Below are 25,702 nucleotides of genomic sequence, written 5' to 3' on the forward strand. Positions count from 1 at the left end.
TGTCACCCAGACACGCTCTCCCTTCCTGCCCTCGGTGTGAGCCCGCGGCCTCTTCAGCTTCACCCTCTCCAAACCAGTCTCCACCTGGCACCCTCAGAAGATGCCGAGACCTGGGCTCACCGTGTCCAGCGCCCTTGGAGGAGGGGGACCCCGCCCTGGCCGGAGCGCTGGCCCCCCAGCCCCCCCGCAGCCCCGCCCACGCGCCCTTGCGGGCGCCCCTCCCTCCTCTGGCCCTGCGCAGGTGCTGTCCTCCCGCCTTTGTGGGGAGCCTCCTCTCCTCTTGCAAATCTCAGCTTGCCCTTCCCGTGCTTGCGCGAAGCTATCGGGTTTGTCTAGCCTGACACGATTTTGGACCCCTAGACACGCAATCACTGTTTGCCTGACGTCCTCTGCGCACGCAGCGGCCCCTGCACCCGCTGCGTTTCCAGGCGCGCTCAGCCCCGGCTCAGGCAGGGGTGAACAACTGTCCGTGGGATCCTCGGTCTGCAGGATGCACGAATGAATGAATGAATGAATGCCCGAGTGAATGAGTTAAGGCAGGCAGGAATATGTTCCGGAAGTCAGGGCCAGATCCAGGGGCATCCTTGACTGGGGGGCGGGGGGGGGGCTGCGGGCGGGGACGAGGGGGCTGCTGGGCCGGAGCATCACCCCGGGGGTGGGCTGAGGCTGGTGCGAGTGGGGGCGCCCGGGCCAGCGTGGGCACGACCCCGACGGGAGCGCGCCCTGCCCTCGCTCCACTTCCCTTGCCCCGGGGCCACGCCCCGCGCCCCGCGCCCCCACGTCCTTGTGCCGGAAGGGCGGGAGGAACGCGCACAGGGTGATCCCCTGGCGGCGGTTCGCCTCCGGACTAGTGTGGCCCAGTCGCCGACCCGTAGGACCGGCAGGCGTCCCCCTCGGTCGCTAGGCAACCACCCACTCTGGGCTAGCGGGAGAAAGCCAACCGCCCTCGGTCCCGGCGCCATGGACCTGGTTATCACGCAGGAGCTGGCCCGCGCCCAGAGCCAGCAGGGTGGGCTGGGGCCCCGACCCCCCAGCCGCAGGGACCCGGAACCCGGCAGTACCCTGCCCCCGGGGAGGCTACACGCCCGACCCATCAGACCCCTCACCTGTGGCGGCCGGGTCCCGCCGCACTCCGGATTCCCATCTTGGGGAGGTCCCGGAACCTACGCCCCTCGCCCCCGTAGGACCTCCGCGACCCCCGCGTTGTCATCCTCCAAGGTTGCTCAGGATCCCTGCCCCCACTGTGCGGGGGCTCGGGCCTGCTGGAGGCTGGGGAGGGGGCGCAGCCGCGGGGGTGGACGCCGAGGCGCGGGGTGGAGGCCGGTCCTCGGTGGTGGGAGCGGGGGGACACCCGGCCGTCCCCCCCCGCCCCCGTGCATAGTGATGGCACGCAGGCTATCTGCAGACCAGACCTTTCTCCACTGTCGTCCTGGTAGATGACGCCTCCCTGAGGAGGGCTTATGAGCTGATTAAGTCGGCCAACCTGGGCAAATCAGAGTTTGACCCCATGGAAAGCTTCAGCCCCGACCTGTTTGTTTTGTGTGCAGAACAGGCCCTGAAGGTACTGAGTCCGGGAGTCCTCGGAAGGTCTCTGGGGGCAGGAGGTGGAGCTGGAGAGGGGAGTAGCACCGGGGTGGGGGGTGGTCCCGGGAGGAAGCTGCTGGATCTCCTGTCCTCGGGGCTGTTGTTAGAGCCGCTGCCCTGCGCACCGTCCGCAGGCGTCCTTCCGGGGCCGCTCACGGCGGCGGCGGCGGTGTCTTGCAGATGGGGTACCCCGAGATGAGCGACGACTGCGTCCAGATGTACTTCAAGGTGAAGGGGCCAGTCACCCAGTTCCTGGGCCGAGCGCACCTGTGCAGGGCCCAGCTCTGTGCCCCCAAGTCCGCCGAAAACCTGGTGAGGGGGAAGGCTTCGCGGGCACAACCCTAATGTTTGGTTGGGACACACGGCCGTGCTAGTTCGCCGTTCCTAAATGAATACCTAACGGTGCGTCCCACTCTGGGTTTTCCCTGGGGTGCCTTGATTCTCCTCACGATTTTACATCTTATGTCAGAAGAGTTACAGTCTCACCCTGCTTCCAAAATCGTGTCAGGCTAGACAAATCCTAAAGTACTCTTTATGCAAAGGTCGGTGACGGGACACCGGCCGTGTTTCCTGCTTATGCTTTTCCTCTCAGCTCTTGCTTGACCTTCGGCCTCTGCCTCCTGCTGCCCTGGCTGTGCCCACGACAGCCGCCCTTGAGCCTGGCCCGTGTGCCTGAGAACTCCCCAGGTGCCCCGGCTGCTGCTGCTTACGCATGGGCTCCCAGGCCAGTCCTCAGTGTGGCTTACTGTCCACGGAAGTGACCGCGAGCGATGATTGGTGGTTCAGTGGCAAATTCAATGTGATTGTGCATTTTTTATGTTGTTTTAGGAGGAATTTGAAAATTGTGTTACTCAGTATATGAAAGCGATCAACTTTGCGAAAGGAGAGCCCAGGTAGGCGGAGCATACGGGGCTCGCGTAAAAGGTACAGAGCTGGGATTTAGCAAGCGGTTCTACCTGTTTAGACCGGGGGTTGTCCTTGTTGTGTCCTTGCGGCTGCTCTAACGTGTGCAGCTGGGCCGCATACACACCCCATTCCCTTAGCCTCATCCATTTGTCTGGCCTGCGGTTTCTGTGATCTGCACATGGGCTTTTGTCTGCTTTCTCTGCGGGAACTTCTTTGGTCGGTCTTCATGGCCCCTTACTTTCTGGGCCTCTCTGAGGGTTCAGCATCAGGCTCCCTCCCTCCCCTGCCCCCACGTGCCTCTATCCCTCTGGCAGATTGCCCAGGCCGAGGCCTCATGTCCACACAGATTCAGCTGCACAGTTTTCTACTTAATGTTCCCTTCATCAAGAAGAAATATTATTGAAGCTGTGAAGTTTGCACACAAAGTGGTATTAATACAACCTCTTTAAGTAGGATACACCATTTAAAGGAGATCGAGGTGTAAATCCTGATCCACTCATTCGGTCTCCTGACCAGGGCTGTTGAGAGCCTCCTGCCCAGGCACCTGGGGTCTTACAAGGCGGAGCTGGCCTCTCAGAGAGGCCTGGAGCAAGAAAGGCAAATTGGCCCCGGGATGCCCTTACTCATATTCCTCCAGTGACTCCTTCCAGCCCTCGGGGAAAAGCCCACCTTCTGAGGGGTGTCCCTGCTCCGCTCCTCACCCCTCCTCCTGTCCCACTTTGCACTTCGTGTGCAGGCATGAGGACTCCGTTCCCCAAAGATTCTGCTCTCCCCCATTTATTTATTTATTTATTTATTTATTTATTTTTGCCTGCCAGACACTTTCCCTGCACTGCTCTCTGGCTGAGTGCTCGTCACATTTCAGGTCTCAGCAGGATGTTACTTCCTCTGGGAAGCCTTCCTTGATTCCCCCTGCACTTGCCTGTTCTTGTCTATCTCTTGGGAACCAAAGGAGACCTTGCTGACTGGTGTATTTTCACAGGGAGCTGATCACTTTTGGAATGACTGAATGGGTGAAGGGATCTCTAGTCTGGACTCAGGAGTCATGTGGCTGGGTCATCATGGCTGGGGTTGAACTTGTGCGTAGGCGGGGCGGGTCGGAGCGGCTCCGAGCGGCTCCGGTGGTGCTGCTGCCATCTACTGGAGACAGAGGACTCGAGGCTCCTGCCTGAGGGGGCTCGGGACAGGCTCTGGAGGGGACTCGGGGACTGGGGACAGGCTCCGGACAGGCTGCTGACGGGCTCGGGACCTAGTCTCAGACTTCCTCTGCTCGTGCTGCAGGTATTACTTCCTGGTGTATAACGCATCGGTCCTCTACTGGCAAATGGTGAGGCCATTTCTCAAGCCAGGGTATCATCACCATCTGATCTCCAGCCTCTCCCAAATCGTCAACGTGTTAAATCAGACTGAGGAAGAGGACAAGGAGTGGCGGGCAGAGCTGATGCTGTGAGTTGAAGCGTCCTGCCACGAGTCCCTAACCAACCACACTTGGCAGCCTCTGACCTCCTTCCCCTCCTGCCTGCTCCCATGGGGATGCTGATCTTACACTGCAGGGTGTGGATGTCATCGTTTCCTACTCCATAGTTAGAATTAGGTTTTTTGTGTGTTTTGTCTGATGAGGTCTATAGATGAAATCACTATGTCGTGATCACATGGGTGTTACAACAAGATGAGTGTTTAGACTCAAAACACAGGAAATGTGAGCTTGTGTCATAATCCTGGCTTGTGGTTTCAACTTAGTTCAGTAAGTTGTTAATGTAGACATTTTAGCAACAGAAAACTCAGCCAGAATGGCCCTGTTTAGGGAAGCATGCACCTCATGCATCACCATAGAGACAGCCCTGAGAAGCCACAGCGAGAGATGTTAGCGTATGATCCTTGTGCTGGGCGGACCGGAAGGCAATCAGCCGGGCTCTTCCTGTCTTTGGGGGGCCCCACATGCAGGCTAGCGACTGGGTGCGTGTCTGCAAGGAGGACCCAGAGGATCTGCCCTGAAGTTGGAATCCAGAATCTGTAGGCTTTCTTCACCTGCTTTATGGCTACTTGGGGAGCTTTTAACAGAAAATAAGTATAAATACAATCTTTCTTACAAATGGTATTTTAAATGTTTGAGGTAGTTACAGTGCAGACATTTCCTTTCCCTCCTGCCAGGAGCAGCATAGCTTGCTCAGCCCCTGCCCACAGTCCCTGCTGAGCCACGCGCTGCGGGTGTGGGGTAAGGAGCTGGCTGATCCGTGTATCTTTCTGAAGTTCGTGAAACATAATGAATGCATAATAACCTGGTTATTAGACATTTGCAGCAGAAAATGATTTCATCAGGTTTTCATATCCAGTATTTTAATATTATCCAGGGAGCTTCTGGACTGTTATCTACAAGCTGGAAGGAAGGAAGAGGCCGCAAAATTTTGTGTCACTGCAGCACCATTTATAAAAGCTAATGTGCCACAGAAATATCGACACATGTTTTCTGTTATGGTAAGTTGGCATATTGAAAAATGTAGGTAGAAGTAATTTTCTTAAATGTCAGTTTTGGAGAACTGTGTGTAAAAACAGCCAAGTCCATCCACTGAGAGACACAAAAGCGTACATGCATCGTGCACACATTGACGGAATAAAACATCGTCTGCCTTCATTGTGGTCTCTGAGTATTTCACTTGTTACAGCACTGAATTAAGGCTAGCAGAAAATCTGTTAAGGTAAAGTAATCATACGCCCTACAATGTGTATGAGGGACCGCGTCATCCACCACCTGCCGCGTGTAGAAAATCAACCGAGCTTCTGTATGAAAACGGAGTATACAATGTAGTTACTGAAGAGACGCTTGTTCATCACAAACACTAATTTTAAAGGAGGAGTAATTGTAAATAACTAATACCTGGATTTCTAGCTAAGTTATTTGTTTAAATCAACTCACAGTACTGTTCTACTTTATAACAGGTGCGACATGAATTACTGGACGAGCTTCAGTTACAGGAAGAAAAGAAGACCTCCGTTAGCCTGGCCGTCACTTACCACGTTAATATGCTAAAAGCGTGAGTGGTTTAGGAGTTTTAGGTGCTGACTCAGGGTCTCTGTGCCATGTAGAGGGATACGGCTGTGCCAGGGGGTGAGTGAGGCTGGAACAGCAGGGAGGCCGGGGCCCAGAGGACGGGACTCCGCCTTGCCTCCCTTTACTAAGAAGCAGCCAGAGAGGCTGCCAGTGGGTGAGTGTAGCTTCTAAGGAGGAGGCTGGTTTAGGAGGGAAGTCACAGGCTGGGTGAGATCTGTCTGATAGGCCCTTCCAGATGAGGCTTGACATTTGACCTTGACATTGAGTAAAACAAGAGTAGCTAATTTGGGTAACACTCTGACAGTAGTGGTTGAAAGTGAAGGAAGAATGGAACTGTATGCAGGCAGACACCTGCTAAAGTGGCAAGAGGGAATTAGGAGCCTGGAGAGCCACTGTGTGAGAAGAAAGGGCAGTGAGGAGAGCCACTGTGTGAGGTGAGGGCAGTGAGATCAGTGTGTGTAAGGAGAAGGCATGAGGAGATCAGAGAGTGTGAGGGGAGGGCAGTAAAGAGGTCCAGTGTGTGTGAGTAGAGGGAAGCTGTCCAGAGGGAGGCAGTTTGCTGCCCAGGGTCCTGAGCAGGGGAGGTATGACAGGCCAAGCCAGCCTACAAGGTTGCCGTCCTATGGGTCTGGTTCTGGCAGAGGGGCTGTACAGGGAGAAAGAGCCTGCTCTGGGAGTGAGGACAGTAAGGCAGCGTGAGAAGTCACCTTGGAGACTGAAGGAAGGAAGAAGGAGGGATTTTTTAGGCCTTCTGTTCAGTGAGAAACACAGATTCATAGACCTGGAGTTTCTTTTAGGGTAATTTGAACAAATCTGACATGATATTTTGGTTATTTAATGTTTGAATAAATTCTAGAAAATTGGATAAAAATGAGTTTCCTGAAGATGTGAACACAATTCTGAAGAAGGCCTATAAACATTTAAGTAATTATAATCACCAGCGCTTCCCTTCAGTGAGAGAGGAAAAGTAAGTGTCCGTGTTTTTCCACTTTTACATCTACATAATCGTTGTACTGGATCAAGCCTCAGCCACTGTGGAGACTCTGCTATTCTTTTTTTTGGTCTTGAGGTTTGTACTGTTTGGGGAGCATGTGGGATATGTAACTACATATTGTACTTTTTAAATCAAATTTAACTTCTAAGCATAGGTACTTTTCCAGTTATTAAAACCTCTCACACCTTTCTGAGTAGCAGTGTCACATCTCAGCAGCCAGAGTCCTCCGCCCTCAGCACTTCAGGTTTTCAGTGCTGTGCCTTCCTCCCTCCCCTGGTGCCGTTTGCTGTTAGGAGGCGTGCTGGCTTCCCAGGAATGGATAGCTGAGCCAGAGGCTGACAGAATGAGCTAGAATGGAGCCTCTAGTTTATTTCTAGAGAAATGATGAGTGTGCTTCCCAGTCCAGGAGCTGTTTTGTCCTGTTCTCATGGGTGCTGACTTAAAAGGACAGACACCACCGCCGCCCCGGTAACATGGTGGCTGAGATTATCTTACTGCTTTGGTGTCCACCTGTGCGCCTCCAGTTACCTGTGAGGTGTAATGCTCAGCCATGTGTGCAGGCCTCGGAACTACCACTTTCGAGAATTTATCTTTTGAGTTCTCAATGATTTTCTCATCAACTTCTCTGCACTCCTAACACATGAAACATTTTGGCCATTGTCTATAATAATTATTGATATATTTTTTCAGTCTGTCACTCATTCATTGATTTTAGGGTGTTATGGGTGGAACTATGTTCCCCAGAAAGATCTATTCAAGTTCCAACCTTCGCTGCCTATGAACATGATCTTATTTGGAAATAGGATTTTTGCAGATGTCGTCAAGTTAAGATGGGTCATCCTGGATTAGGATGGGCCCTAATGAGTGACTTTTGTCCTTATAAGAAGAGGGAAATTTGGGATGCGGATGCCTATGGGGAAGAAGGCCAGGTGATGATAGAGGCAGAGATTGGAGTGGTGGCTGCAAGCCAAGGAGCACCAAGGATTGCTGACGAGTATCAGAAGCTGGCAGAGCAAAGAAGGCTCTTGCCCTAGATTTTAGTCATCTGGTCTCTGGAACTGTAAGAGATGGAATTTCAATTGTTTAAGCCAATTAGTTGATGGTAATCCATCACAGTCGCCTTAGAAAACTCACGTAGGGGGTGTATGATCAATTGCGTCATAAATTACCACAGAGCTAGCAGCTTGTGACGATGCACGTTGATTCGCTCCCGGGGTCTGCGGGATGGGAGTCCAGGCACAGCTGCCACCCAGGTGTTGGCAGGGCTGTGGTGACTTCTGAAGCTCGACAAGCAGGTGCTTTACCAAAGCCAGCGAGGGATAATTGACTAGCACAAGGGAAGTCAGAATTGTTTGGGATCTGATCAGGCCCAAGGTTGAGGTCTCCTGTTGGTTAGCAGTGAGTTACTCAAAGGGAAGGGGTCACCCAGGCCATGAACACCAGGGTGCAGGGTCACCGGGCATCTTGAAGCCACCTGTGGTAGGTTGGACGAAAGGGGCCACAACATGTCTCGTGTTCATGTCACTCCCTGTAGGAACTCCTCCACGGCTCTTGAATTTACACAGATTGAATGGGCCAGGGATGGCGTATATACATATTTTTAAGATGATTTTCATCATTGGGGCGCCTGGGTGGCACAGTTGGTTAAGCATCTGACTCTTGGTTTCGGCTCAGGTCATGATCTCAGGGTTGTGAGATCGGGCTCTGCGCTCAGTGCAAAGTCTGTCTGTGATTTTCTCTCCCTCTGCCCCTACCTATCCCCCCCACCCCGTGCTCACTTGCTCTAAAATAAATCTTTAAATGATTTTCATCATTTTTTTCTTATTTCAAATTTAATATGCAATAATTATAAGAAGTTTGAAAATAGATCAATCTATATTTTCAACATTATTATCACATAGGTTTTTAACCTACTTTTACATTTAAATTGTGAGCATGTTTCCGCATCACAAAATATTCTGCACTTAAGTTCTTCACATGGTTTTCAGGCCCTCTAGGCGGTCAGTCAGAGCACTTCGGTTATGAGAACCCACGCACACGCATAGGCACGCGTACAGTGTCCCCTCCAACGTCCCTTGTTACGACTGGGTCCTCCCTTGGGGTTCTCACTTCTGACACGAGCAGCTCCAGGGGAAGTTTCTAGAAGTGGGACTCTGGGGCGCTTGATACATGCTGCAAAAGCCATACAGAGCACACATGTAAGGGCCCTCGTCTCTGACCTCTCCGATCATCTTGGAGCAAGTCGGAGGAGAGGGGCATGCCGTTGCTCTCACCCTGTCCTGTCCTCTGACTGCTGCTGTTTTGTCCTGTGTTTCCTGGCATTTTTTCCTTTTATTAGTTTCCTGTACACTTACTTTGCCCATTTTTTTATAAGTAGGGTATAAACCATTTCATTATTGACTTGCAGAAGCTTTTTCTAATTTAAAATATGGGCCCTTCAGCTCCAGTATATGTATCAGTTATCCCAGTTTGTGTACCTTTTTGGTTTTTAAAATTAATTTTTGATGTACAGAAATGTTTTATTTAATATAAGAATAATTCGAACTCATATTTATTCCCGTCAGTCCTGGCCTATGGCGGATTCTTTGCCCAACAGCCCTGTGAGTCAAGGCTGACCCGGTGCCCTAGAAGTCCAGGCCGTGCAGCCCCAGCTCAGAGCTGGCTGCACACCCTGACCCCCACTTGTGTGCCCCCCCAACCATGAACCAGCCTTGGCCTTGTGTCCCCCACCTCTACGTATGTGCCCAGCAAGGCCCTCCCACCCTCCAGGTTTGAAAATGGTTCTTTCCCCTGCGGTGTCTCTGTGGCTTTACTTTTGTAAGGACTTCTGCTTTTACCATGTGTGGGCAGAAGGGCTGACCCCAGCAGCTTCTGCCCTGGGACAGTTAAGTTTCCTTGGCCTCATGTGCAGTCTGCGTTTGCTTGGTGTTCCTTGGGCCTGGAGGAGAGGGCGTGTCCTATGCTGGCTGGGCCATCTGTCCCGCCAGCCACAGCTGTTTGCTTTCAGGTCCCTCCTTGTCTAAGAGCCTTGGGCTCCCAACTCTGAGTGAGGGACCCTGCTGACACCCCTCCAACCGGGCTTCTGGGTGGGAAATTCTGGGTGGGAAAAAAATGTTCTGTTAGTTTGAAACAAAAAAAAAGGACTAAAACCCAGTGATTTGTGCGTTTTCGGGTTGTCCCTTCTTACCTGCACAGTGGTTCCATGTGGCCGGAGCTCAGGGAGCACTGAGGGGCAGGATGTCAGGAGGTCAGGACTGCCAGGGCCCTTGAAGCTCCAGGGACTGAGTAGGTGGAGGAAGAGGGGGGCGGGGATGGTGGGAGTGCAGGGAGGGGAGGTGGCGACACCAAGTTCAGTTATTATAGCAGACAAGCCATTTGGGGTCCTGGGTAAGACTGTGATGGTTAGCTAGCCAAGGGCAGAAAGGGCACCGGCTTCTCCCAGGGGAACATTTGGCATGTCTGGAGAGTGCCGGTGGCCGCCGTGGGGGCTGCTCCTGGCATCTTGTGGCTGGCAGCCGGGGGTGCTGCTAAAGGTACTGGGGTGTGCAGGATGGGTCTCCCATGCCCAACAAAGAAGTGCCTGGTCCAGGATGTCAGGGTCAAGGCGGAGGACCCGGGCCTGTCCTACATCAGACCTGGACTCCTACAGTTTTATATTAAGTCTCAAGATCAGGTAGTCTAGTCCTCTAGCCTTGTTCGTTTTCAAAGTCGCTTCGGCCATCGTGGGTCCTTTGCACGTCCATATAGATGTTAGCATCAGCCTGCCACTTTCTGCAAAGACCTGGCTGAGTGATATCCTTGATGCTTGTCCCGTGGTTGGAGGAAGAGGCTTTGAGTCAGGAAATTCGTGTCTGTTCTCTGTGTTGCCTGCACTCTCTGATGATTCAGACGGTGCCCCCGTGGCTCTGAGTTGCTGTGCGGGTCTGTTGTCCCTGCGTCCTTCCCCGCACTTGTACCCACCCGAGGGCAGAGGAGGAGCAGTTTGCCCAGCGGACACAGCTCTTCATTTCCGCCAAATTCTGTGTCGGGGCCTGGCGGGGGCTGGGCTTGGGGACCGTCACCATGGGATGTTTATTTTATTTTTATTTCCCGCCTCTGGTGAAATGACGACTGCTTTTTCTCCCCTACAGGACACGCAGGTAAATGTTCCCTGACCCCTCTACTGATGCATTGCTCTTCTGTTTCTTCATTTCCAGAATTCTTTTGCTTTTTGAATTGGCTCGTCTTTCTTTGACCTTGAAATGTGAGGAGATCTCCTCCGGCTGCCTGTCAGACTTGAAGGGGATCGACAGCAAAGTAAGTGAGGGGTGGCGGTGGGCGTGTAGCACCTGCTCGTCGTCATCTGTTGCCGTCCGGACATACCAGGCCAAGGGGAGGGGGCGGAATTCCAACCCTTCAGCAGGAGGGCCTAGCAATGTGTGGTTGGTAACATGCTGCCAGTTTTCCACACGTGCATTTCACCCCGTTGAGATGATGTGACATGTGCGTCACGAGCTCTCGCCTCCGTGGCAGCAGCGGCCTGTGTTGCCGCCAGCTGTTTACGCGATTCATCTGAAGGGCTGCACCATATTTCATAATATTCATGATCCAAAACTTATTCCTCAGCCCCATTATTGGACGCTTCAATCCTGTTACTCTTTGCTTTTACATAAAGGGCTGCAGTCAACATTTTGTGCCTAAAGCTTTTATCTGAACTTAGGTTTTTGTTCCTAAAGCAAGTTCATGGACCTGAAATTACTTGGGAATTTCACTTTCAGGATTTTTTTTTAAAAGATTTTATTTATTTATTTGACAGAGAGAGACAGCCAGCGAGAGAGGGAACACAAGCAGGGGGAGTGGGAGAGGGAGAAGCAGGCTCCCAGCAGAGAAGCCTGATGTGGGGCTCGATCCCAGAACACCGGGATCACGCCCTGAGCCAAAGGCAGATGCTTAACAACTGCCCCATCCAGGCGCCCCACTTTCAAGATTTTAAAATACATATTACAATATTGCCCTCCAAAGAAAACTTGACATTCCTGCCAGGAGTTTCTCAGAGTGCATGCTTCAGGTGTCCGTGTTATGACTCAAGAAGCCGCACGGGCTCTTGCACGACTAGAGGCTCACTTCGCCGCCGGCGCTGGCGCTGTGGGACGTAATGCCAGGGGACAGCAGGTGCTGCTGTGGGTGCTGCTGCCCGTGAGGGCGAGAGAGGTGGAGGGAGGATCCGCTCGGACAGTGGGACCATTAGCACCAGCATCACTTCCTGCCCTTTCCATTAAGCACCTGCTGTGTTTAGTCCCACAGTACCTGTGAGTCTTAGATATCAGCTGCTTCTCAGAAGTTTCCCTCCAAATGGAGCTGCAGAGTAGTGCCCCTTTCATGGTGCAGTTCAGCAGAAGGGAAATCAGTCATATTTGTGGTTATGTTGATCTGGAAATTGTTCTAAAAAAGGAAAAAAACTTCACTTGGACCTCGACAGTCTGGTAGTACTTGGATAGGACTGCCAGGTGGGAGAGGTGGGACGGGCATGCAGGGTGGGTGCAGCAGAGGCTGGAGAGCACCAAGGCAGGTCGGATGGTGGCTTGGGCGTGCTCCTGAGCAGAGTCCTAGTAGGAGTGCATCGGAAACGGACACACTGATCATGAAACTTGTATGGAAATGCAAAGGAGCCAAGAGAACGAGAAGCCACTCTGGAAACACAGAACAGTGTCAGAAGATGTACTCTACCTCGCTCCGGGACGTATGGTAAAGATGCAGTAGTTAAGCCGGTGTGGCGTTGGCCTGAAGGAAGTGACGTGGATGGAATGAGCCCAGGGTCAGACCCGCAAACATATGGCCATTTGACTTTTGACAGAGGCGTCACTGAAATGGCTTTCAGTGGATAAAAAATTTGTCTTTTAAACAAATGGTACTGGAGCAGGGGAATAGCCACATGTTAAAAACAAACAAAAAAGCATTGGCTCCCCATTTCACACCACATACAGAAATTAGCTCAAAATGCGTCGTGGACCTAACTCTGAGTGTCAAAACTCTGCCACTTCAGAAGAACAAACAAGCCCAACTCTTTGTGACTTTGAGTCAGGCAAAGAGTTCTTCGATTGATGTCAAGAGCATAATTCGTACACGAAATTGATACATTTTGTTAAAATGAAGAATCTTGTTCTTTGATACTGTTCAGAAAATGAAAATACAAACCAGGTCCTGAGTAAAAATGTCTGCAAATCACATATCTGATAAAGGACGTCATATCCAGAATATGCAGAGAACTCTCAATACTCAAGAAAACAAACAACCAAAAAAACAAAACAAAACAAAACAAAACCGGAAAGCTCTGAATAGACACTTCCCCCAGTGAAAATACATGGATGGGAAGAGGAAAAGGTGTGGAATTATCGTTACTTGTGATGTTGACTACTCTGGGAGGAGCTGGTTTTCCAAGTCCTGTTTCTGCCTTGCTTTCCCGCAGAACCGTGCACTTCCGGCACCGCCAACACCAAATGTGTGTGGGTTTTCCCCACAGCGAGCAAGTCTCAGACACCAGCTGGGTGTCTTACAATTTGAGACAGTTCCGTTGCTCTTATTGGAGACAACATCAGATCCCACAGGAGAAGGACTCAGTCCCACAAAATTGCTCCCCCACTTTGGTGCCAGTGGTGAGTAGAAGGCCCCAAGTTACCCACAACTTCTGTCCTTTTTGCCTACAAATGAGGGGTTCCCACAATCCCCTTCTTGGGTTTGGTTAATTTTCCGGAGCAGCTCACAGAATTCAGGGAAACACATTTACCAGTTTATTATATAATAAGGATGCAGATGAAGAGCTCTAGAGGGTGAGGTCTGGGAGGGCAGGAGCTTCTGTCCCTGTGGAGTTGGGGTGGGCCACCCTCCCAGTATGTGGACATGTTTACCAACCTGGAGGCTCCCCGAACCCTGTACTATTGGGAATCTATGGGGGCTTCCTCACGTAGGCACGACCCAATTATTGATGCATTTCTGGAGGATGGGGGCAGGGCTGAGAATCCCAGGCTTGTAATCATGGCTTGGTCTTTGTGTGACCAGCCCCCACCCAGGAGCCCATGGGAGTTACGTCTTTAGAAGGAAAGATGCCCCTGGTGCTCCATCACTCGAGCATTACTAGGGTTTCAGGAGCTCTGTGCTGGGAACCGAGGCGGAGACCAATGTACGTTCTGTACAAACTCACAGTGACACACCTACTGGACTGGCTGCAATTAGAGACTGACCGCACTCCACGTGAGAGAGGGTGTGGGGAAGCCGCAGCTCTTGTCACAGCCGGCGGGAACGCAGAATGGCACAGCGCCTTTGGAAAAGCTTAGCAGTTTTGTAGAAGCCAAGTGTGCCCTGTGAAGACAAATCCCAGGTTCGTGCTGCCCACCGCCTCGACCTCGGCCAAGCAAGGAGCTCATCCTGGCCCTGTCAGGGACTAAGTAAAAGAAAACACGTTTGCCAAATTTTATGAGTTTATCTGAAGTTGGTGTAATTCTGCAAAAATTCAATGTCCAGTGAAATTAACTATCTTTTCCCCCCATGATTAAAAAGGTATCAAAAAAACTCTGTTTGCTTTCTCACTTAAATCTTCGCATTTTGGGGGAACATTTTAGTTTTTGTTGTATGTCTTTGTATTCGCTTATGTTTTTTTGTTGTTGAGTTTCTACCGGCACATTAGTTGTATTTTAAAACGGTCTTTGAAGTTAATGTACGTGATTGCTTTCACTAAAAATCTCTCCTGTATACAAAAACTGTGTGTGTCCTGCAGGATCCTGGGAAGCTGATCGAAATTGAATGCCTGGAGTATGAATTAGAAGCTTTAAGACTCGAAAGTAAAGTTAAGATCTATGTCCGAGCAGCCGTTGAGGTAAATCCCTGAACAGGAGTCAGCATCGCTGAAAGGTTTTGCACATTTCCTGGAAACTCCTGGCTCCCGGGCGAGGGGGGACACAAGGCCGGCCTCCCGTGCCTCGGGTTCCCACCCATGAACACAGCCTTTCTGGCAGGAACCCCACCAGTGAGCACAGGCCCTCATGGCTCCCAGGGCCATCTTGCCTCCCGGGTGTGTTGGGGTCATGCAACCTGTGTGCTGGGCTGGGGACGGGGGCCCAGGGTGAGCCTCTGGCGAGCCCTCCTGCAGCCTGTGTGGAGCTGCTCTCCCCCCACCCCCCACGCACACTGATAGCACTCGCCGTTGGTCAGCGCCTTTGTGTGCCTGTCCTGGCTCTTTGCCACTGTGACTCATGTCCAGGAAGGCAAACTCACCCCCTGCCACAGTGTGGGTCCGTCAGCCTCACTGGGCCTGGAAACCTGGGGGGCTCTGGGAAGGTGGTAAGGTTGTTGTAAGGGATGGAGGGAAGGGGGAGATCTGGGGGTGGGCAGAAGAGGGTCATCAGAGGTTGTTGGGGATACAGGGACCCCAGGATAGGTGGGGAGAGGCAAGGAGCCCAGGGATGGGTGGAGGGAGGGGGAAGCCCAGGGGTGCGTGGGGGGAGGCGGGGAGCCCAGGGGTGCGTGGGGAGAGGCAGGACCCCAGGGGCATGGAGGGAGAGGCGGGGAACCCAGGGGCACAGGGGAAGAGGTGGGGAGCCCAGGGAAGGCAAGTCCAGAGGACCCTCACTGGGGGGGTGGGGTATCATGCTCACGGGAGCCGCTCTTCCTCAGCTGCTCCATTTGGAAACGGTGGACTTGTTTGCCACGTTCCGTCTGCAGTTAGAGAGGAGGCAGCTGTCTTTCTGATGAGCTGGCATGGCAGCAGCTGTCTAAACATGGTGGCAGAGAATTACAGGCGACGTGAGCTTGGCTGCACTCGCCCATCTGCTTATTTAATGCAGTAGGATTTGGACAAGCAGCCCCTGCCAGGAAAGGAACCCAGAGATTATTTTAGACTACTCTTTAATGACAGTTTTGCAGCTTAAAAGGAAAAAAAATCTATTGGACAGAGGAGTGGTGTTGGTCTGGAGCCGCGGCGGGCACTCGTGGGGTTAGCTCGTGGCGCCTCCAGAGAGCCTTCGGGGCTCCGAGGAAGCGTGGGGCCGTAAGCCGTTCCACACATCCTCAAACGTGGGACCAGAGCCTGTCTGGTGGGAAGGGCGCAGGTAGCACAGAACAGAGGAGATGTTCTTTGGGCTGTAAACATAACTGGCCACCGGCCACAGTGAATATACAAGCCCGAGAGATACGTACACTTGGATAGAATCAACTCGTGGAAGAGAAGCACATCCATGGGTGTGCAGAGCCCACTTTAGGCCTTAAGGAAGTATCTTCTAGACAACTAGTCCCTTCTAGAAAAGATGAACGGGGCCATTGCCACAGACAGACTTGGACTTGGGGCCCTGGCCCCACCCGCTGCCTCCGACCCTCCAGCTCCCCAGGTGGCACGCGGGCCTCACCGTCAGTCTTCACAGACTGGCCTGTGTGTTCCGTGCAGACCCAACTGAACATAGTGCAGAGACTCGACGTGGCGCTGCAGCGAGCCGTGCGCCTGGCCGAGCCCGGGCTCATCCACGCAGTGTGCACCACCCAGTGGAACATGTGTCTCCCTTTGCTGCAGCACAACTTGCGGCACCACCTGCGCAAGCCGCTGACCAACATCGCGGACATCCTGGAGAAGGTGGACAGGTAGCTTGTGCCTCCCGGTCCGGGGCTGTCCTCTCAGAGAGGGGCATGCTCGTGTGGGGAGGGCTGGGGCAGAACCCTTTAGCAGCAGGAAAAAGATGAGATCCAGCGCATTTCCCCCAGAAGGTGGTGCCAGCGGGAAACTCGGCCTGTATCAGAAAGGGCTTGCACAGCTGCCACGGGGACGAAGCCATGAGGGTGCCCCAGGTCAGGGCTGGGTGGCCCTCCCCACTGGCTGACATCAAGCTCAGGCCAGCCCGGGTCCCAGCCTCGAGGCTCCAGGAGGCTGCAGGTACACACTGACAGCAACAGTTAGGTCTAACCTCCTCGGAGTTGTCTCTGCCCTACAGACTCTGACGGAAGAGACTGCCATGGCCACAGCGTGGCGCACGCTGGCCATGAAGCCAGTGCCCATCACCCGGTGTCTGGAACACCCAACGGGTCTGTGCTGAGGTGTGCGGCACCATGCCTTCTGTCCGCACTGGATTGGATGCATTCATCACATGCTTGCTGAGCACCTCCCCTGGGCCAGGCACAACAGCAGGTCCTAGAGACGTGCCATGAGGGTGTACAGCCAAGCACCTGCACCCACACCTGCACCAGCACCCACACCTGCACCGCACCTCTGTCTATACCTGCACCCACACCACACCTCCAGCTATACCCGCACCTCCGGCTATACCTGTACCTGCACCCACACCTGCACCTGCACTGGCACCTGCGTCTATACTGCATCCACACCTGCACCCGCACCCACACCTGCACCCGCACCGGCACCTGCGTCTATACTGCATCCACACCTGCACCCACACCTGCACCCGCACCTGCACCCGCACCTCCGACTACACCTGCACCCACACCTGCACCTCCGCTCTGCTTTGAGTAGGCTGGCTGTGTTATGTGCTAAGAAGACAGTAGAGCAGGGAGAAGAGGGGCAGGAGCTGCCGTTTTAGGGCTTGAAGCTCGCATCTGGTGGGCAGCATCCACCCATCTTCCTTTCGTCTACTGGGACCATCTGTGTGGTGACTGGAGCTCTAGCCCCTTTGTGTTTGGTGTTGCATTGAGCTTGTCTTTGACCTCATTTCTTTCTGCTCATCCCTTCTGCTTCCTGCTGGTCCTTCCCTGCCTTCCTTGAGGTTAATTTTTAGAATTCTGTTCCACTTCCTGCGCTGGCTTCTTTGTTTCCCCACCATACCTCCTGGGGTGGAGGGTTGCTCAAGGGCCAGTAATACGGGTCCTCGGGCAGTGACGTCCACGTGGGCCGGTTGCGCACCCCTCCTCACGTCCCGACGGTGGACCCTGTGCTGCTTCTCCCCCCTCACTGCACCCACTTCCTTTCCGCTGTTGTGATCGTGGGTTTCACGTCTGGACGTAGTGCGACGTATCTTACGTATAAATAGAACTACCTCACTTTGCACTGCTGTCATCTGGTCTTACAGCCAGTGGTTTTCTTTGCTTCCTTGTTTGTTTTTAAGAAAATTACAGACAAAAACAGTAGTTTCTCATGTTTACCTACTTTGCTCATCCCATTGGCTCTTCTTTTCTTCCCACACATCCAAGTTCCTGCCTGCTCTAACCCAGCCCAAAGACCTTCCTGCTGGTGATGAACTCTGGTTGATCTGAAAATGACTTTCCGTGACTCTCATCTTTGAAGACTATTGTCACTGGTTACTGGGTTCTGGGTTTGCAGATATTTTTCTTTTTTAAACACTTGGAAGAGGCTGTTTTGTTTCTTCTGGCTGCCGTAGTTCCTGCAAAAAAGGTGCACAGTTTCCAGCGTGGTTCCGCCACATACTGCGTGTCCTTCTGCCCCTTTCTTTATTCGGAGTTCTGATCGTGGAATTCCCGGGAGCCTTTAAAAACTCCTCCTCGGGTCTGCTGAGATGCTCAGACATGTGACGTGGCCTCTCATCAGAAATTAGTAGCTGTTATCTGTCATCCTCACTCTCTGCCTCCTGGGACTTGAGTTTCGCACGTGCCCTGAATACTGCCCTCAAGTCCCAAGCCTCCGCTCATTTTTAAAATCTTCTTCAGGGGCGCCTGGGTGGCTCAGTCGTTAAGCGTCTGCCTTCGGCTCAGGGTGTGATCCCGGCGTTCTGGGATCGAGCCCCACATCAGGCTCCTCCGCTGGGAGCCTGCTTCTTCCTCTCCCACTCCCCCTGCTTGTGTTCCCTCTCTCGCTGGCTGGCTGTCTCTCAAATAAATAAATAAAATCTTTTAAAAAAATTTTAAAAATTAAATAAATAAGTAAATAAATAAATAAATAATCTACTTCAATCGGTCCCTCCGATGGATGATTTTTGGCTCACTGGCTCTTCCTCCCCATTTCCAGCTGTGAGCCCCAAGCAGGAGCTTTCCCACTTCACGTTTCCTTCCTGAGCTCTAGTGTCTCAGTTTGTGGGTTCTCCTCTCCCGAGATTCCGTATCTGTTCCGTCCTTAGCATTGTCTTCTGTCAGGTTTTTGAATACATTTATATTTGTATCGTAATATTTGCACAGAAGGATTTATCTGGTAGACCCAACACCTGACCCTTCCCAAAGCCTGACTGTGGCTCACGTTTTTCTCTCTCCGTGCACGTCTAGTGTTATTTGCTGTGTGCTGGACATCGTGGGTGATGCCCTAAGAAGTGCTTGGCTTCTGCCGGCCTCTCGCAGAAGCGTTCATTTTTGTTGTGGTAGGTGTTAAGTTTGCATGTCTGGTGATGAACAGCTCCTACAGGTCTGGTCTCCGGCACTGCGGAGCCCCTCCCTCCGTCCCACCTGTGACTTCAGCGGCCCCGGCTGTGCTCCGATCTCGCCTCCTTGGCTCAGTGGCCCCGTGCTCTGCCAAATTGTTCCAGACGTGGATTGTCCCTCTGTGTCGCCCCCTCTGCAGTCTGCGTGGTGTTGGCTTGCCTCAGCCAGCTCCTTGGCTCCGTCGGCCCTGTACGGGTCTCCCATTGTGGGATCCGGGCTCATGCTGCCCAGAAGAGCGTGATTCAGTGCAGGGCCTGCCCCAGAAACATGGCCCACTCTGGGCAGAGTCTGCAGAGCCTGGTTCCCTGACGCGGAGCATGGACCTCACCCCTGGCACTAACCAGGGGCCCCTCACGGGCGTGGGTGAAGCCACAGGCACGTCCTGCCTCCTTGTCCCTGAGGTCGCAGGCAGACCACATGGCATTTATACCTCCATCTGCTCCGTCCGTTCATGGGCCCTGCAGAACTTGTGTTCGGCCGGACTTGTTGGATTTGCTAATGCTGGTGTCCCAGGGCAGTGGCTGTGATGTGGGGTCTCTGCCTCGTGTGGATGGAAAAGCTCTGAGGACACTTCACTGACATGCACAGAATGGGATGTGGTGGGACGTGGTGGCCATTCTGAGTGGGGGGTGTACTTCAGCTGCTAAGACCAGAGCAGGGGGGCGAAGAGCAGGCTTCTGCCGTAGGCAGCAGGTGGCAGTGGTGCACAGTGGTTGGGACGGTACCTGAGGACAGAGTGGTGGTGGCAGCGTCACAGGCTTCCCATGTCCATGGAGTCCTCCACCCAGCAGGTCTCACTGGCATGGTCCCCAGTCTGCTGACTTGCTGCTTCTCAGCCCTAGAGCCCAGGTCCTAGCTGTTCTGCAGGGACCTCCCTGCTTGTCCCCCCACCCCCCGAGAGTCCTCCAGGCCAAGCTGGGCGGGAGCTGAAGGATGCTGGAGAGCCCAAGCGCCAGGAGGGTCTCACAGGAAGTCAGCATGCCCCAGGCCCATGTCACACCATGCTGTCCTCCCCCAGCCTCATGGTCCTGCTCCGTTGCCAAGTGCACATGGAGATGGCGCACATCGAGGAGGACGAGGACCGGCTGGAGCCGGCCATGCGGCACCTGCAGAAGGCCGTGCTCTTGGACAGCCTGGGCCTCTACCAGGAAAAGCTCACCATGGCCTTGAACCGGCTGCACCTGTGTACCATGCTGTACCAGTCCCCACAGCGTGCCGAGGACAAGGCCATCATGGCCATTGAGCAGGTGCCATGGGACTGGGGTTGCCCAGGGACTGGGGGCCTACAGAACAGCCCGGGGACAGGGTCACTTAAGATGATGTATAGCCTGCCCATCATACCATCCCTTTCTGTTATAGGCGAAGAAAGCCATCCCAAAAGATAGCGTCAGGAGGAAGCGGGCTCTGCTGGTGAATGCAGGCCTGGCGCTGGCCCCCGACACCTTCCAGATTGTGCTCGACAGCGAGAACGAGGCCAAAGGTACAAACTGCTGTCACTCCCGGAGCCCAGCGTGTTTCTGCTCAGCAGCCGTCCTGAGCCTCATGCCGTCTGGGGCAGACCCCCAGCCCGGCACTGAGGACCATGCTGTGCCCGCCTAAGTTCTGAACCCGCCCGTCCAGGCCTTGATGTGCGTGCAGTCTGGTCTCTGAAAGCGCCAGGCTGTGTCCCAGCTCGGCCGCCGTCACCAAGGACCTCCTTCCCAGCAGGACCGACCGTCAGGGGCTGGAGGCCAGGGGTCCAGATAAGGTGTCAGCAGGGCTAGGAACTCCCCCTGAGGTCGGGTGGAGGGTGGCTCCAGCCCCCTTGGGCTTGCAGACAGCAGTCTTCTCTGTCTTCACACCATCTTCCCTCAGTACTTGTTTCTCTGGGTCCGGAGTTCCTCCCTTTTAAGGGCATCTGTCACAACAGATTAGGGCCCACCCTAATGATCTCATTTTAACTCAATTGCCCCTGTAAAGACACAACAAATAAGGTCACATTCTGAGGTTCTAGGGTTAGGGCTTCATCATACAGTTTTGGGGGTGCAGTTCTGCCCATCATCACGGATCCGCCAAGCACATCACGTCCTTGTGGACGGCAGGTCTGTGGCCAGCTGGGGAGCCCCACCCAAGGCCGCCCCAAGGCTCTGCTCCCCCAGCTGTCATGCCCCAGCAGTGGGGAGAGGACCGCTCTGGGATGTGGCCCGCACCCCAGAAGTGTGGGGCTGTGTCAGCAGTCCTGATGTGCGCCGGTCAGCCGCTGTGGTGCCGGCCCGCCAGCGACCCAGCGACCCAGCTGGAATAGGCCTCATGGCCCTGCATGCTGAGGGGCTTCGGGGGGCCCTGAGGGCTGTCTCCTGGAGGTGGCTGGCGCGTTGGCTGAGAGAGCAGCATGTGCCACATGCCCTGTGCCGCCGTGCTGGGCAGCCCGGCGCTCAGGGAGGCCGAGCTCTCTTCACTTGTGCCCCATTTACCGGGAGGAGCCCCCACCACCAAGCAGATCAAAGGGCCAGGCCGTGGGGGCGGGCGGGGCATCGGGCAGGGGCCGGTGTGAGGGAGAGACCACCAGAGGACCCCACCTCACGTCTGCTGGGCCTACGGAGCCTGGGCTGCCGCACGCGGCCGCCGTGCCCATGGCACAGGGTCCCAGGGACAGAGACACAGCTCTTCCCAGTCCTGGGTTCCCTTAACGTTCGCGCGTCAGCCTGGCATTTCCATTTCCGCCCTCAGTTTCCGTGGGGAAAATCAGGGGCCGGTTCACCTACCTGTTTGCGAAGGCGCGGCACCACATCATCAGCGTGGACAAAGCTGCCGGGCACCTGCGGCGTCTGGGGAACGAGAACGACAAGGAGAGGTGGGTGAGGGGTGCGGCCCCGCAGGCGTCTGAGTCACGTGGCCGCCCGGCACCAGCTCTGCTGGGTCGTCCGCACACAGTTGTAGGGCAGACGGCCCTGGAGGGAAGCACACGGGCACCTGCCACCAAACCGTGGAACCACCGGTGCCCCCTCGTGCAGAGCGGCGGTTCGGGCTGTTCCTCATCTCGCCACCCACTCACGTATTGACCCTCCTCCTTGTCTGGTGAGCAGAATCCAGATCTGGGCAGAGCTCGCCAAAGTCGCCCGGAAGCAAGGTGTGTGGGATGTTTGCCGTGCCGCCAGCCGCTTCTGCCTCCTGTATGACAACGTCAAGGTGAAGAAGGTGGCGCGGCTGAAGAAAGGTACCAGGGCCCACACCCTCGTGCACGTGCGCTAAGGCGCCAGCCGGGGCACAGCTCAGGGCTTTGTGCGTTCTCCGAAACCCGCAGCCGGAGAGGGCGTGTGGCTGCCCCGGCCGTGGTGCCTCGGTGCTGCGGGCAGTGGCTGGGCAGGGGCTGTCAGCTCAGGGTGGTCTGTGGGACAGGCTCCTGCTAGAGGCCAGGGTCTGGGTCCGTGCGGCGGTGCTGGAAACCAGCTCCCTGTGCCCATCGGGCCCTCCATGCTGTTGGCTGCTCTGGCCCTTGTCTGCTTGCTCTGGTCACTCGAGGTCGTCAGGGGCTGAGAAAGGGGACAGCACCTGCTGTGATCAAGAGAACAGAGGCCACTGGGCTGGCAGCCTGGGGGCAGAGGGCAGAGGTGACCGTGAAGGTGGGGCCGAGCGTGGGCAGGCAGTGTGGTTGGGAGTGGGGCTGGAGGCCGGGGACAGTTCGGTGGGCGGCTCCCTGGAGGAGTTCCGGTCTAGTGGGCAGTTAGGACACTGGGACGTGCCAGGGGTCCCAGATGGCCAGGGACGTGGGTGCTGCAGGCTTGGTGGGGCCGGGGGCTTCTCGAGTGGCAAAACTGCACAAGGAGAACCAAGACTGTGTTGTCGGGGCCGTCAGCTCAAGATGAGCTGGGGCTGAGCTGGTTTTGGGGACTCCTTAGCCACCCCCCGCCAGGGGAGCCCTGCCCACTTTTCCTCCGGCCCCTTCCTGGGCCAGGAATCCTTGTATTTTATTTGCTCGAAAAGACGGGCATGTCAGACTGAGGCTAAAGCGCCGCCCTGTCCCCAGGAAAGAAGAAGAAGGGTGGAGACAGCCTGGCCCAGAACGCCGTGGGCCAGTCGGAGGTCACCCTGCAGAGGCAGGTGTCCCCCAGCCTGCTCCGGAAGTTCGCCGAGGTGGGGTTCATCAATGCAGAGGTGCGTCCCTGCTCAGCGGTGTCGCGGGTGTGCGCTCAGCGTGGCCCCTGCACGGGTGTGGGGCGCTCACCCCGAGACCGTCTCCTGAAATGCCAGCGCAGAGGACGGGCGTTTCCTGGGTTCGCAAATGTATTGCGATTGTGTCAATACACATTTTCCTTAGAAATCGTTTCTGAATCTCAAACCCAAAGTTATGTAGGTACTGAGGCGACTGTTGCATTTTGGGGGTGTTTGCTTCGACAGCACTTTGAGTGAGGTGTGCGTGTTTTATCTACTTCCGTCGGAGGTGGGCTGGCCTTTCTCCCAGAGACAGCACACAGGACCCCAGGGTCAGTGCTGGGGCCCCGGGGCTGAGCTCTCTGCCACGCCACCTGCACTCCGCCCAGGGAGGTGACCGTGGTGACATTTTGTGACTTCATCATTCTCAGGACCACTTTGGACTGTTTGTCTTGGGGTCCGTGGGGAAACCTGACCAGAGCACTCACTGAATGATTGAGTCTGTGCCGTGAGCTGGGGACATGGTGACGACAGGGGCAGAGCCGGTGCTGGGAAGGCGACAGCCGGTGCTGGCAGGACCGCCCCCCCCCCGCCCCATGCAGCCCCTCCATCCGTGCCGGCGCTCTCAGCAGCTGTCAGTGTCTCCGCACACTCGCAGAGTGCCTGGGTTGGGAGGCAGACGCTCAGAAGTGACTGTGTCTGAGCCATGGTGTGACCAGGACTGTGCTGGGCTTCTCTTCCTGAGACACAGTACTTGTGGGTGAGGTGGGGGCAGCTGGGGGGCGGGGAGGACACTCTGAGAAGACCATGGGGTTCATCACAGTGTCTGCCCACTCGTGCCTGGCTGTACGTTCCCGCCTGGCACCGGGAGCCTGCGCCCGTGACCGCTCCTGCCGCCCACTTCCTTCACAGGCCACTGTCCACTTGCTGCGCTCAGAGGGCGTGGAGCTAAATAACCATCCCGAGCCCCCGGAGGACCTGAGCCAGCACTCGGCCGGCTACACAGTCGAGGCCCCGGAGGACAGCTCACAGTGGATCACGTACCAGTAGGTGGCCTGATGGGGCCCAGGCATCCCCCACAGCTGCGGGCATGGCTTGTCCACGGAACACGGGCTGCCTGGCTGCGGGCGGCAGGGCACAGACTCGGGGTGGCTGGGCCCAGACCAGGGGCGTGGTTTGTGTCGTGTGTGACAGACGTGGCTCCTTCCAGTTAGTCTGTTATTCGCGACAGCGGGGGCACAGGGGATGGTCTTCGCGGTGGGAGTATGGAAGGGGAGTGGCTCCGTGCTCAGAGGAGGAGCCGTGGTCAGCTCTTGCCACGGGACCTGCCCACGGCGTCTGGGCCTCCGTCCCCAGAGTGTGGATGGGAAGGAGCGCTTTGTGCAGAATAGCCCAGAAGACATGCCACGTGAGCTGCCGCCACAGAAACACCCATGAGTTTGAGGTGCTGTGTTAACAGTGACGGGGTTTAGTCATCTTTAATCTAAAACCAAGTATTTTTAAAAGCGAATGTGGTAACGAGTGAATACCCACACTTCTCACAGGAGCCGCCACCCCTCCAACGGCTCGCTCACTGAAGGGGGCGGTGAGCCTCCTTCTCTGTCGGCTTCACCCAGCCTGTTTGCTGGCTCTCGGCCGCCACCTGCTCCCGTGGAGGGCGGCACACTCATTTGGCGCACGGACATGTGTCTTGGTGTTTGTTACGTGGCGGGTGTGTTTGCCTCAGTCCTCAGAGCGTCACACAGTGCGCGGCCTGGGCCCCGGGAGCCTACTGCCATGTGGCTGGGGCGGGGGGTGCATGCCTGTGGATGAGGCGCAGTGAACCACGGCTCAGGCCACACCTGACCCACGGCTGCTTCTGTACAGCCCACGTGCATAGAGTGGTTTTGACGTATTAAAAATCTGTAAAGTAAAATAGAGAAAAATGTGCAGCAGAGACTACCTGCGGCTCAAAGCCTAGCATACTTGCTGTCTGGCCCTTTACCAAACAGGTGTTGGGAACACGGGTCCAAGAGAACGGGCCGCCCTGCGGAGGGCGAGGGTGAGGGGTGGCTGCCGGGGTGGACGGGCAGCCGGCGGCCCGAGGAAGCTTTGTGGGCGAGGCACGGAGTGAGACGGTGTGATTCACATGTGCAGGAACCCAGTGCTGAGGGAGCACGTCCAGCTGGGGGACGGGACGCGCTGGGCAGGGCCAGGCCCCAGGAGGGAACACGGTGGGTCACGGCGGGCAACCCCTGTCAGGGGCACCTTTCTGACCCCAGATGCCACAGACAGCTGGGCCACTGGCAGCTGTCTTGTTTGTGTCTGGAGTGGCGGTCTTCCGTCAAAGGAGGAGCTTGATGGGGTGTGTTCCGCAGGAACTGGATCGAGAGTCTGTCGCAGAGTGCCATGAACAGCTGGCTACGGTCCGCTGAGATTGGACGAGAGATCCAGGAGGGCTGGATCGTGCAGAACGCGGTGGTCTACGTCCTGAACCACAACCAGCACCTCATCGCGGCCGGGAGGCAGAAGGAGCTTGTGGACGCCTTGGACCACCTCCTGAGCATCGTCAAGGCCACGGGCCACAGCGGGTAGGTGTGGCCGGCTGGCACTGTGTGCACGCCTGACTCCCGGCCTGGCTCCACCCTGATGCCCTGAGAGACCTTGGTTCGGGCCTGGGAACTGTGGGTTCGCACGTGGGTCCGCTGCCCCCCCCCCCCCCC

At 55.4% G+C, this 25,702-nt stretch overlaps 1 protein-coding gene across 1 annotated transcript in view; it reads left to right on the forward strand.

Annotated features, from left to right (window-relative positions):
• Positions 1 to 910: 910 nt before the first annotated feature.
• The window catches only part of CFAP46 (cilia and flagella associated protein 46), a 90,366-nt gene continuing 65,574 nt past the window's right edge, over positions 911 to 25,702 (forward strand). The window contains exons 1-18 of the mRNA XM_040624290.1: positions 911 to 1,009; positions 1,437 to 1,561; positions 1,765 to 1,896; positions 2,413 to 2,477; positions 3,772 to 3,936; positions 4,842 to 4,965; positions 5,428 to 5,522; positions 6,396 to 6,506; positions 10,730 to 10,829; positions 14,284 to 14,382; positions 15,946 to 16,136; positions 19,888 to 20,116; positions 20,229 to 20,349; positions 21,579 to 21,702; positions 21,935 to 22,065; positions 22,876 to 23,003; positions 23,913 to 24,046; positions 25,358 to 25,570. Of these exons, the coding sequence (XP_040480224.1) occupies positions 961 to 1,009; positions 1,437 to 1,561; positions 1,765 to 1,896; positions 2,413 to 2,477; positions 3,772 to 3,936; positions 4,842 to 4,965; positions 5,428 to 5,522; positions 6,396 to 6,506; positions 10,730 to 10,829; positions 14,284 to 14,382; positions 15,946 to 16,136; positions 19,888 to 20,116; positions 20,229 to 20,349; positions 21,579 to 21,702; positions 21,935 to 22,065; positions 22,876 to 23,003; positions 23,913 to 24,046; positions 25,358 to 25,570 (2,336 nt within the window). The 5' untranslated portion in view covers positions 911 to 960. The remainder of the gene's footprint in view (positions 1,010 to 1,436; positions 1,562 to 1,764; positions 1,897 to 2,412; positions 2,478 to 3,771; positions 3,937 to 4,841; positions 4,966 to 5,427; positions 5,523 to 6,395; positions 6,507 to 10,729; positions 10,830 to 14,283; positions 14,383 to 15,945; positions 16,137 to 19,887; positions 20,117 to 20,228; positions 20,350 to 21,578; positions 21,703 to 21,934; positions 22,066 to 22,875; positions 23,004 to 23,912; positions 24,047 to 25,357; positions 25,571 to 25,702) is intronic.

This window comes from Ursus maritimus, unplaced genomic scaffold (assembly GCF_017311325.1).
Source record: "Ursus maritimus isolate PB19 unplaced genomic scaffold, ASM1731132v1 scaffold_7, whole genome shotgun sequence".
NCBI classification, from domain to species: Eukaryota; Metazoa; Chordata; class Mammalia; order Carnivora; family Ursidae; genus Ursus; species Ursus maritimus.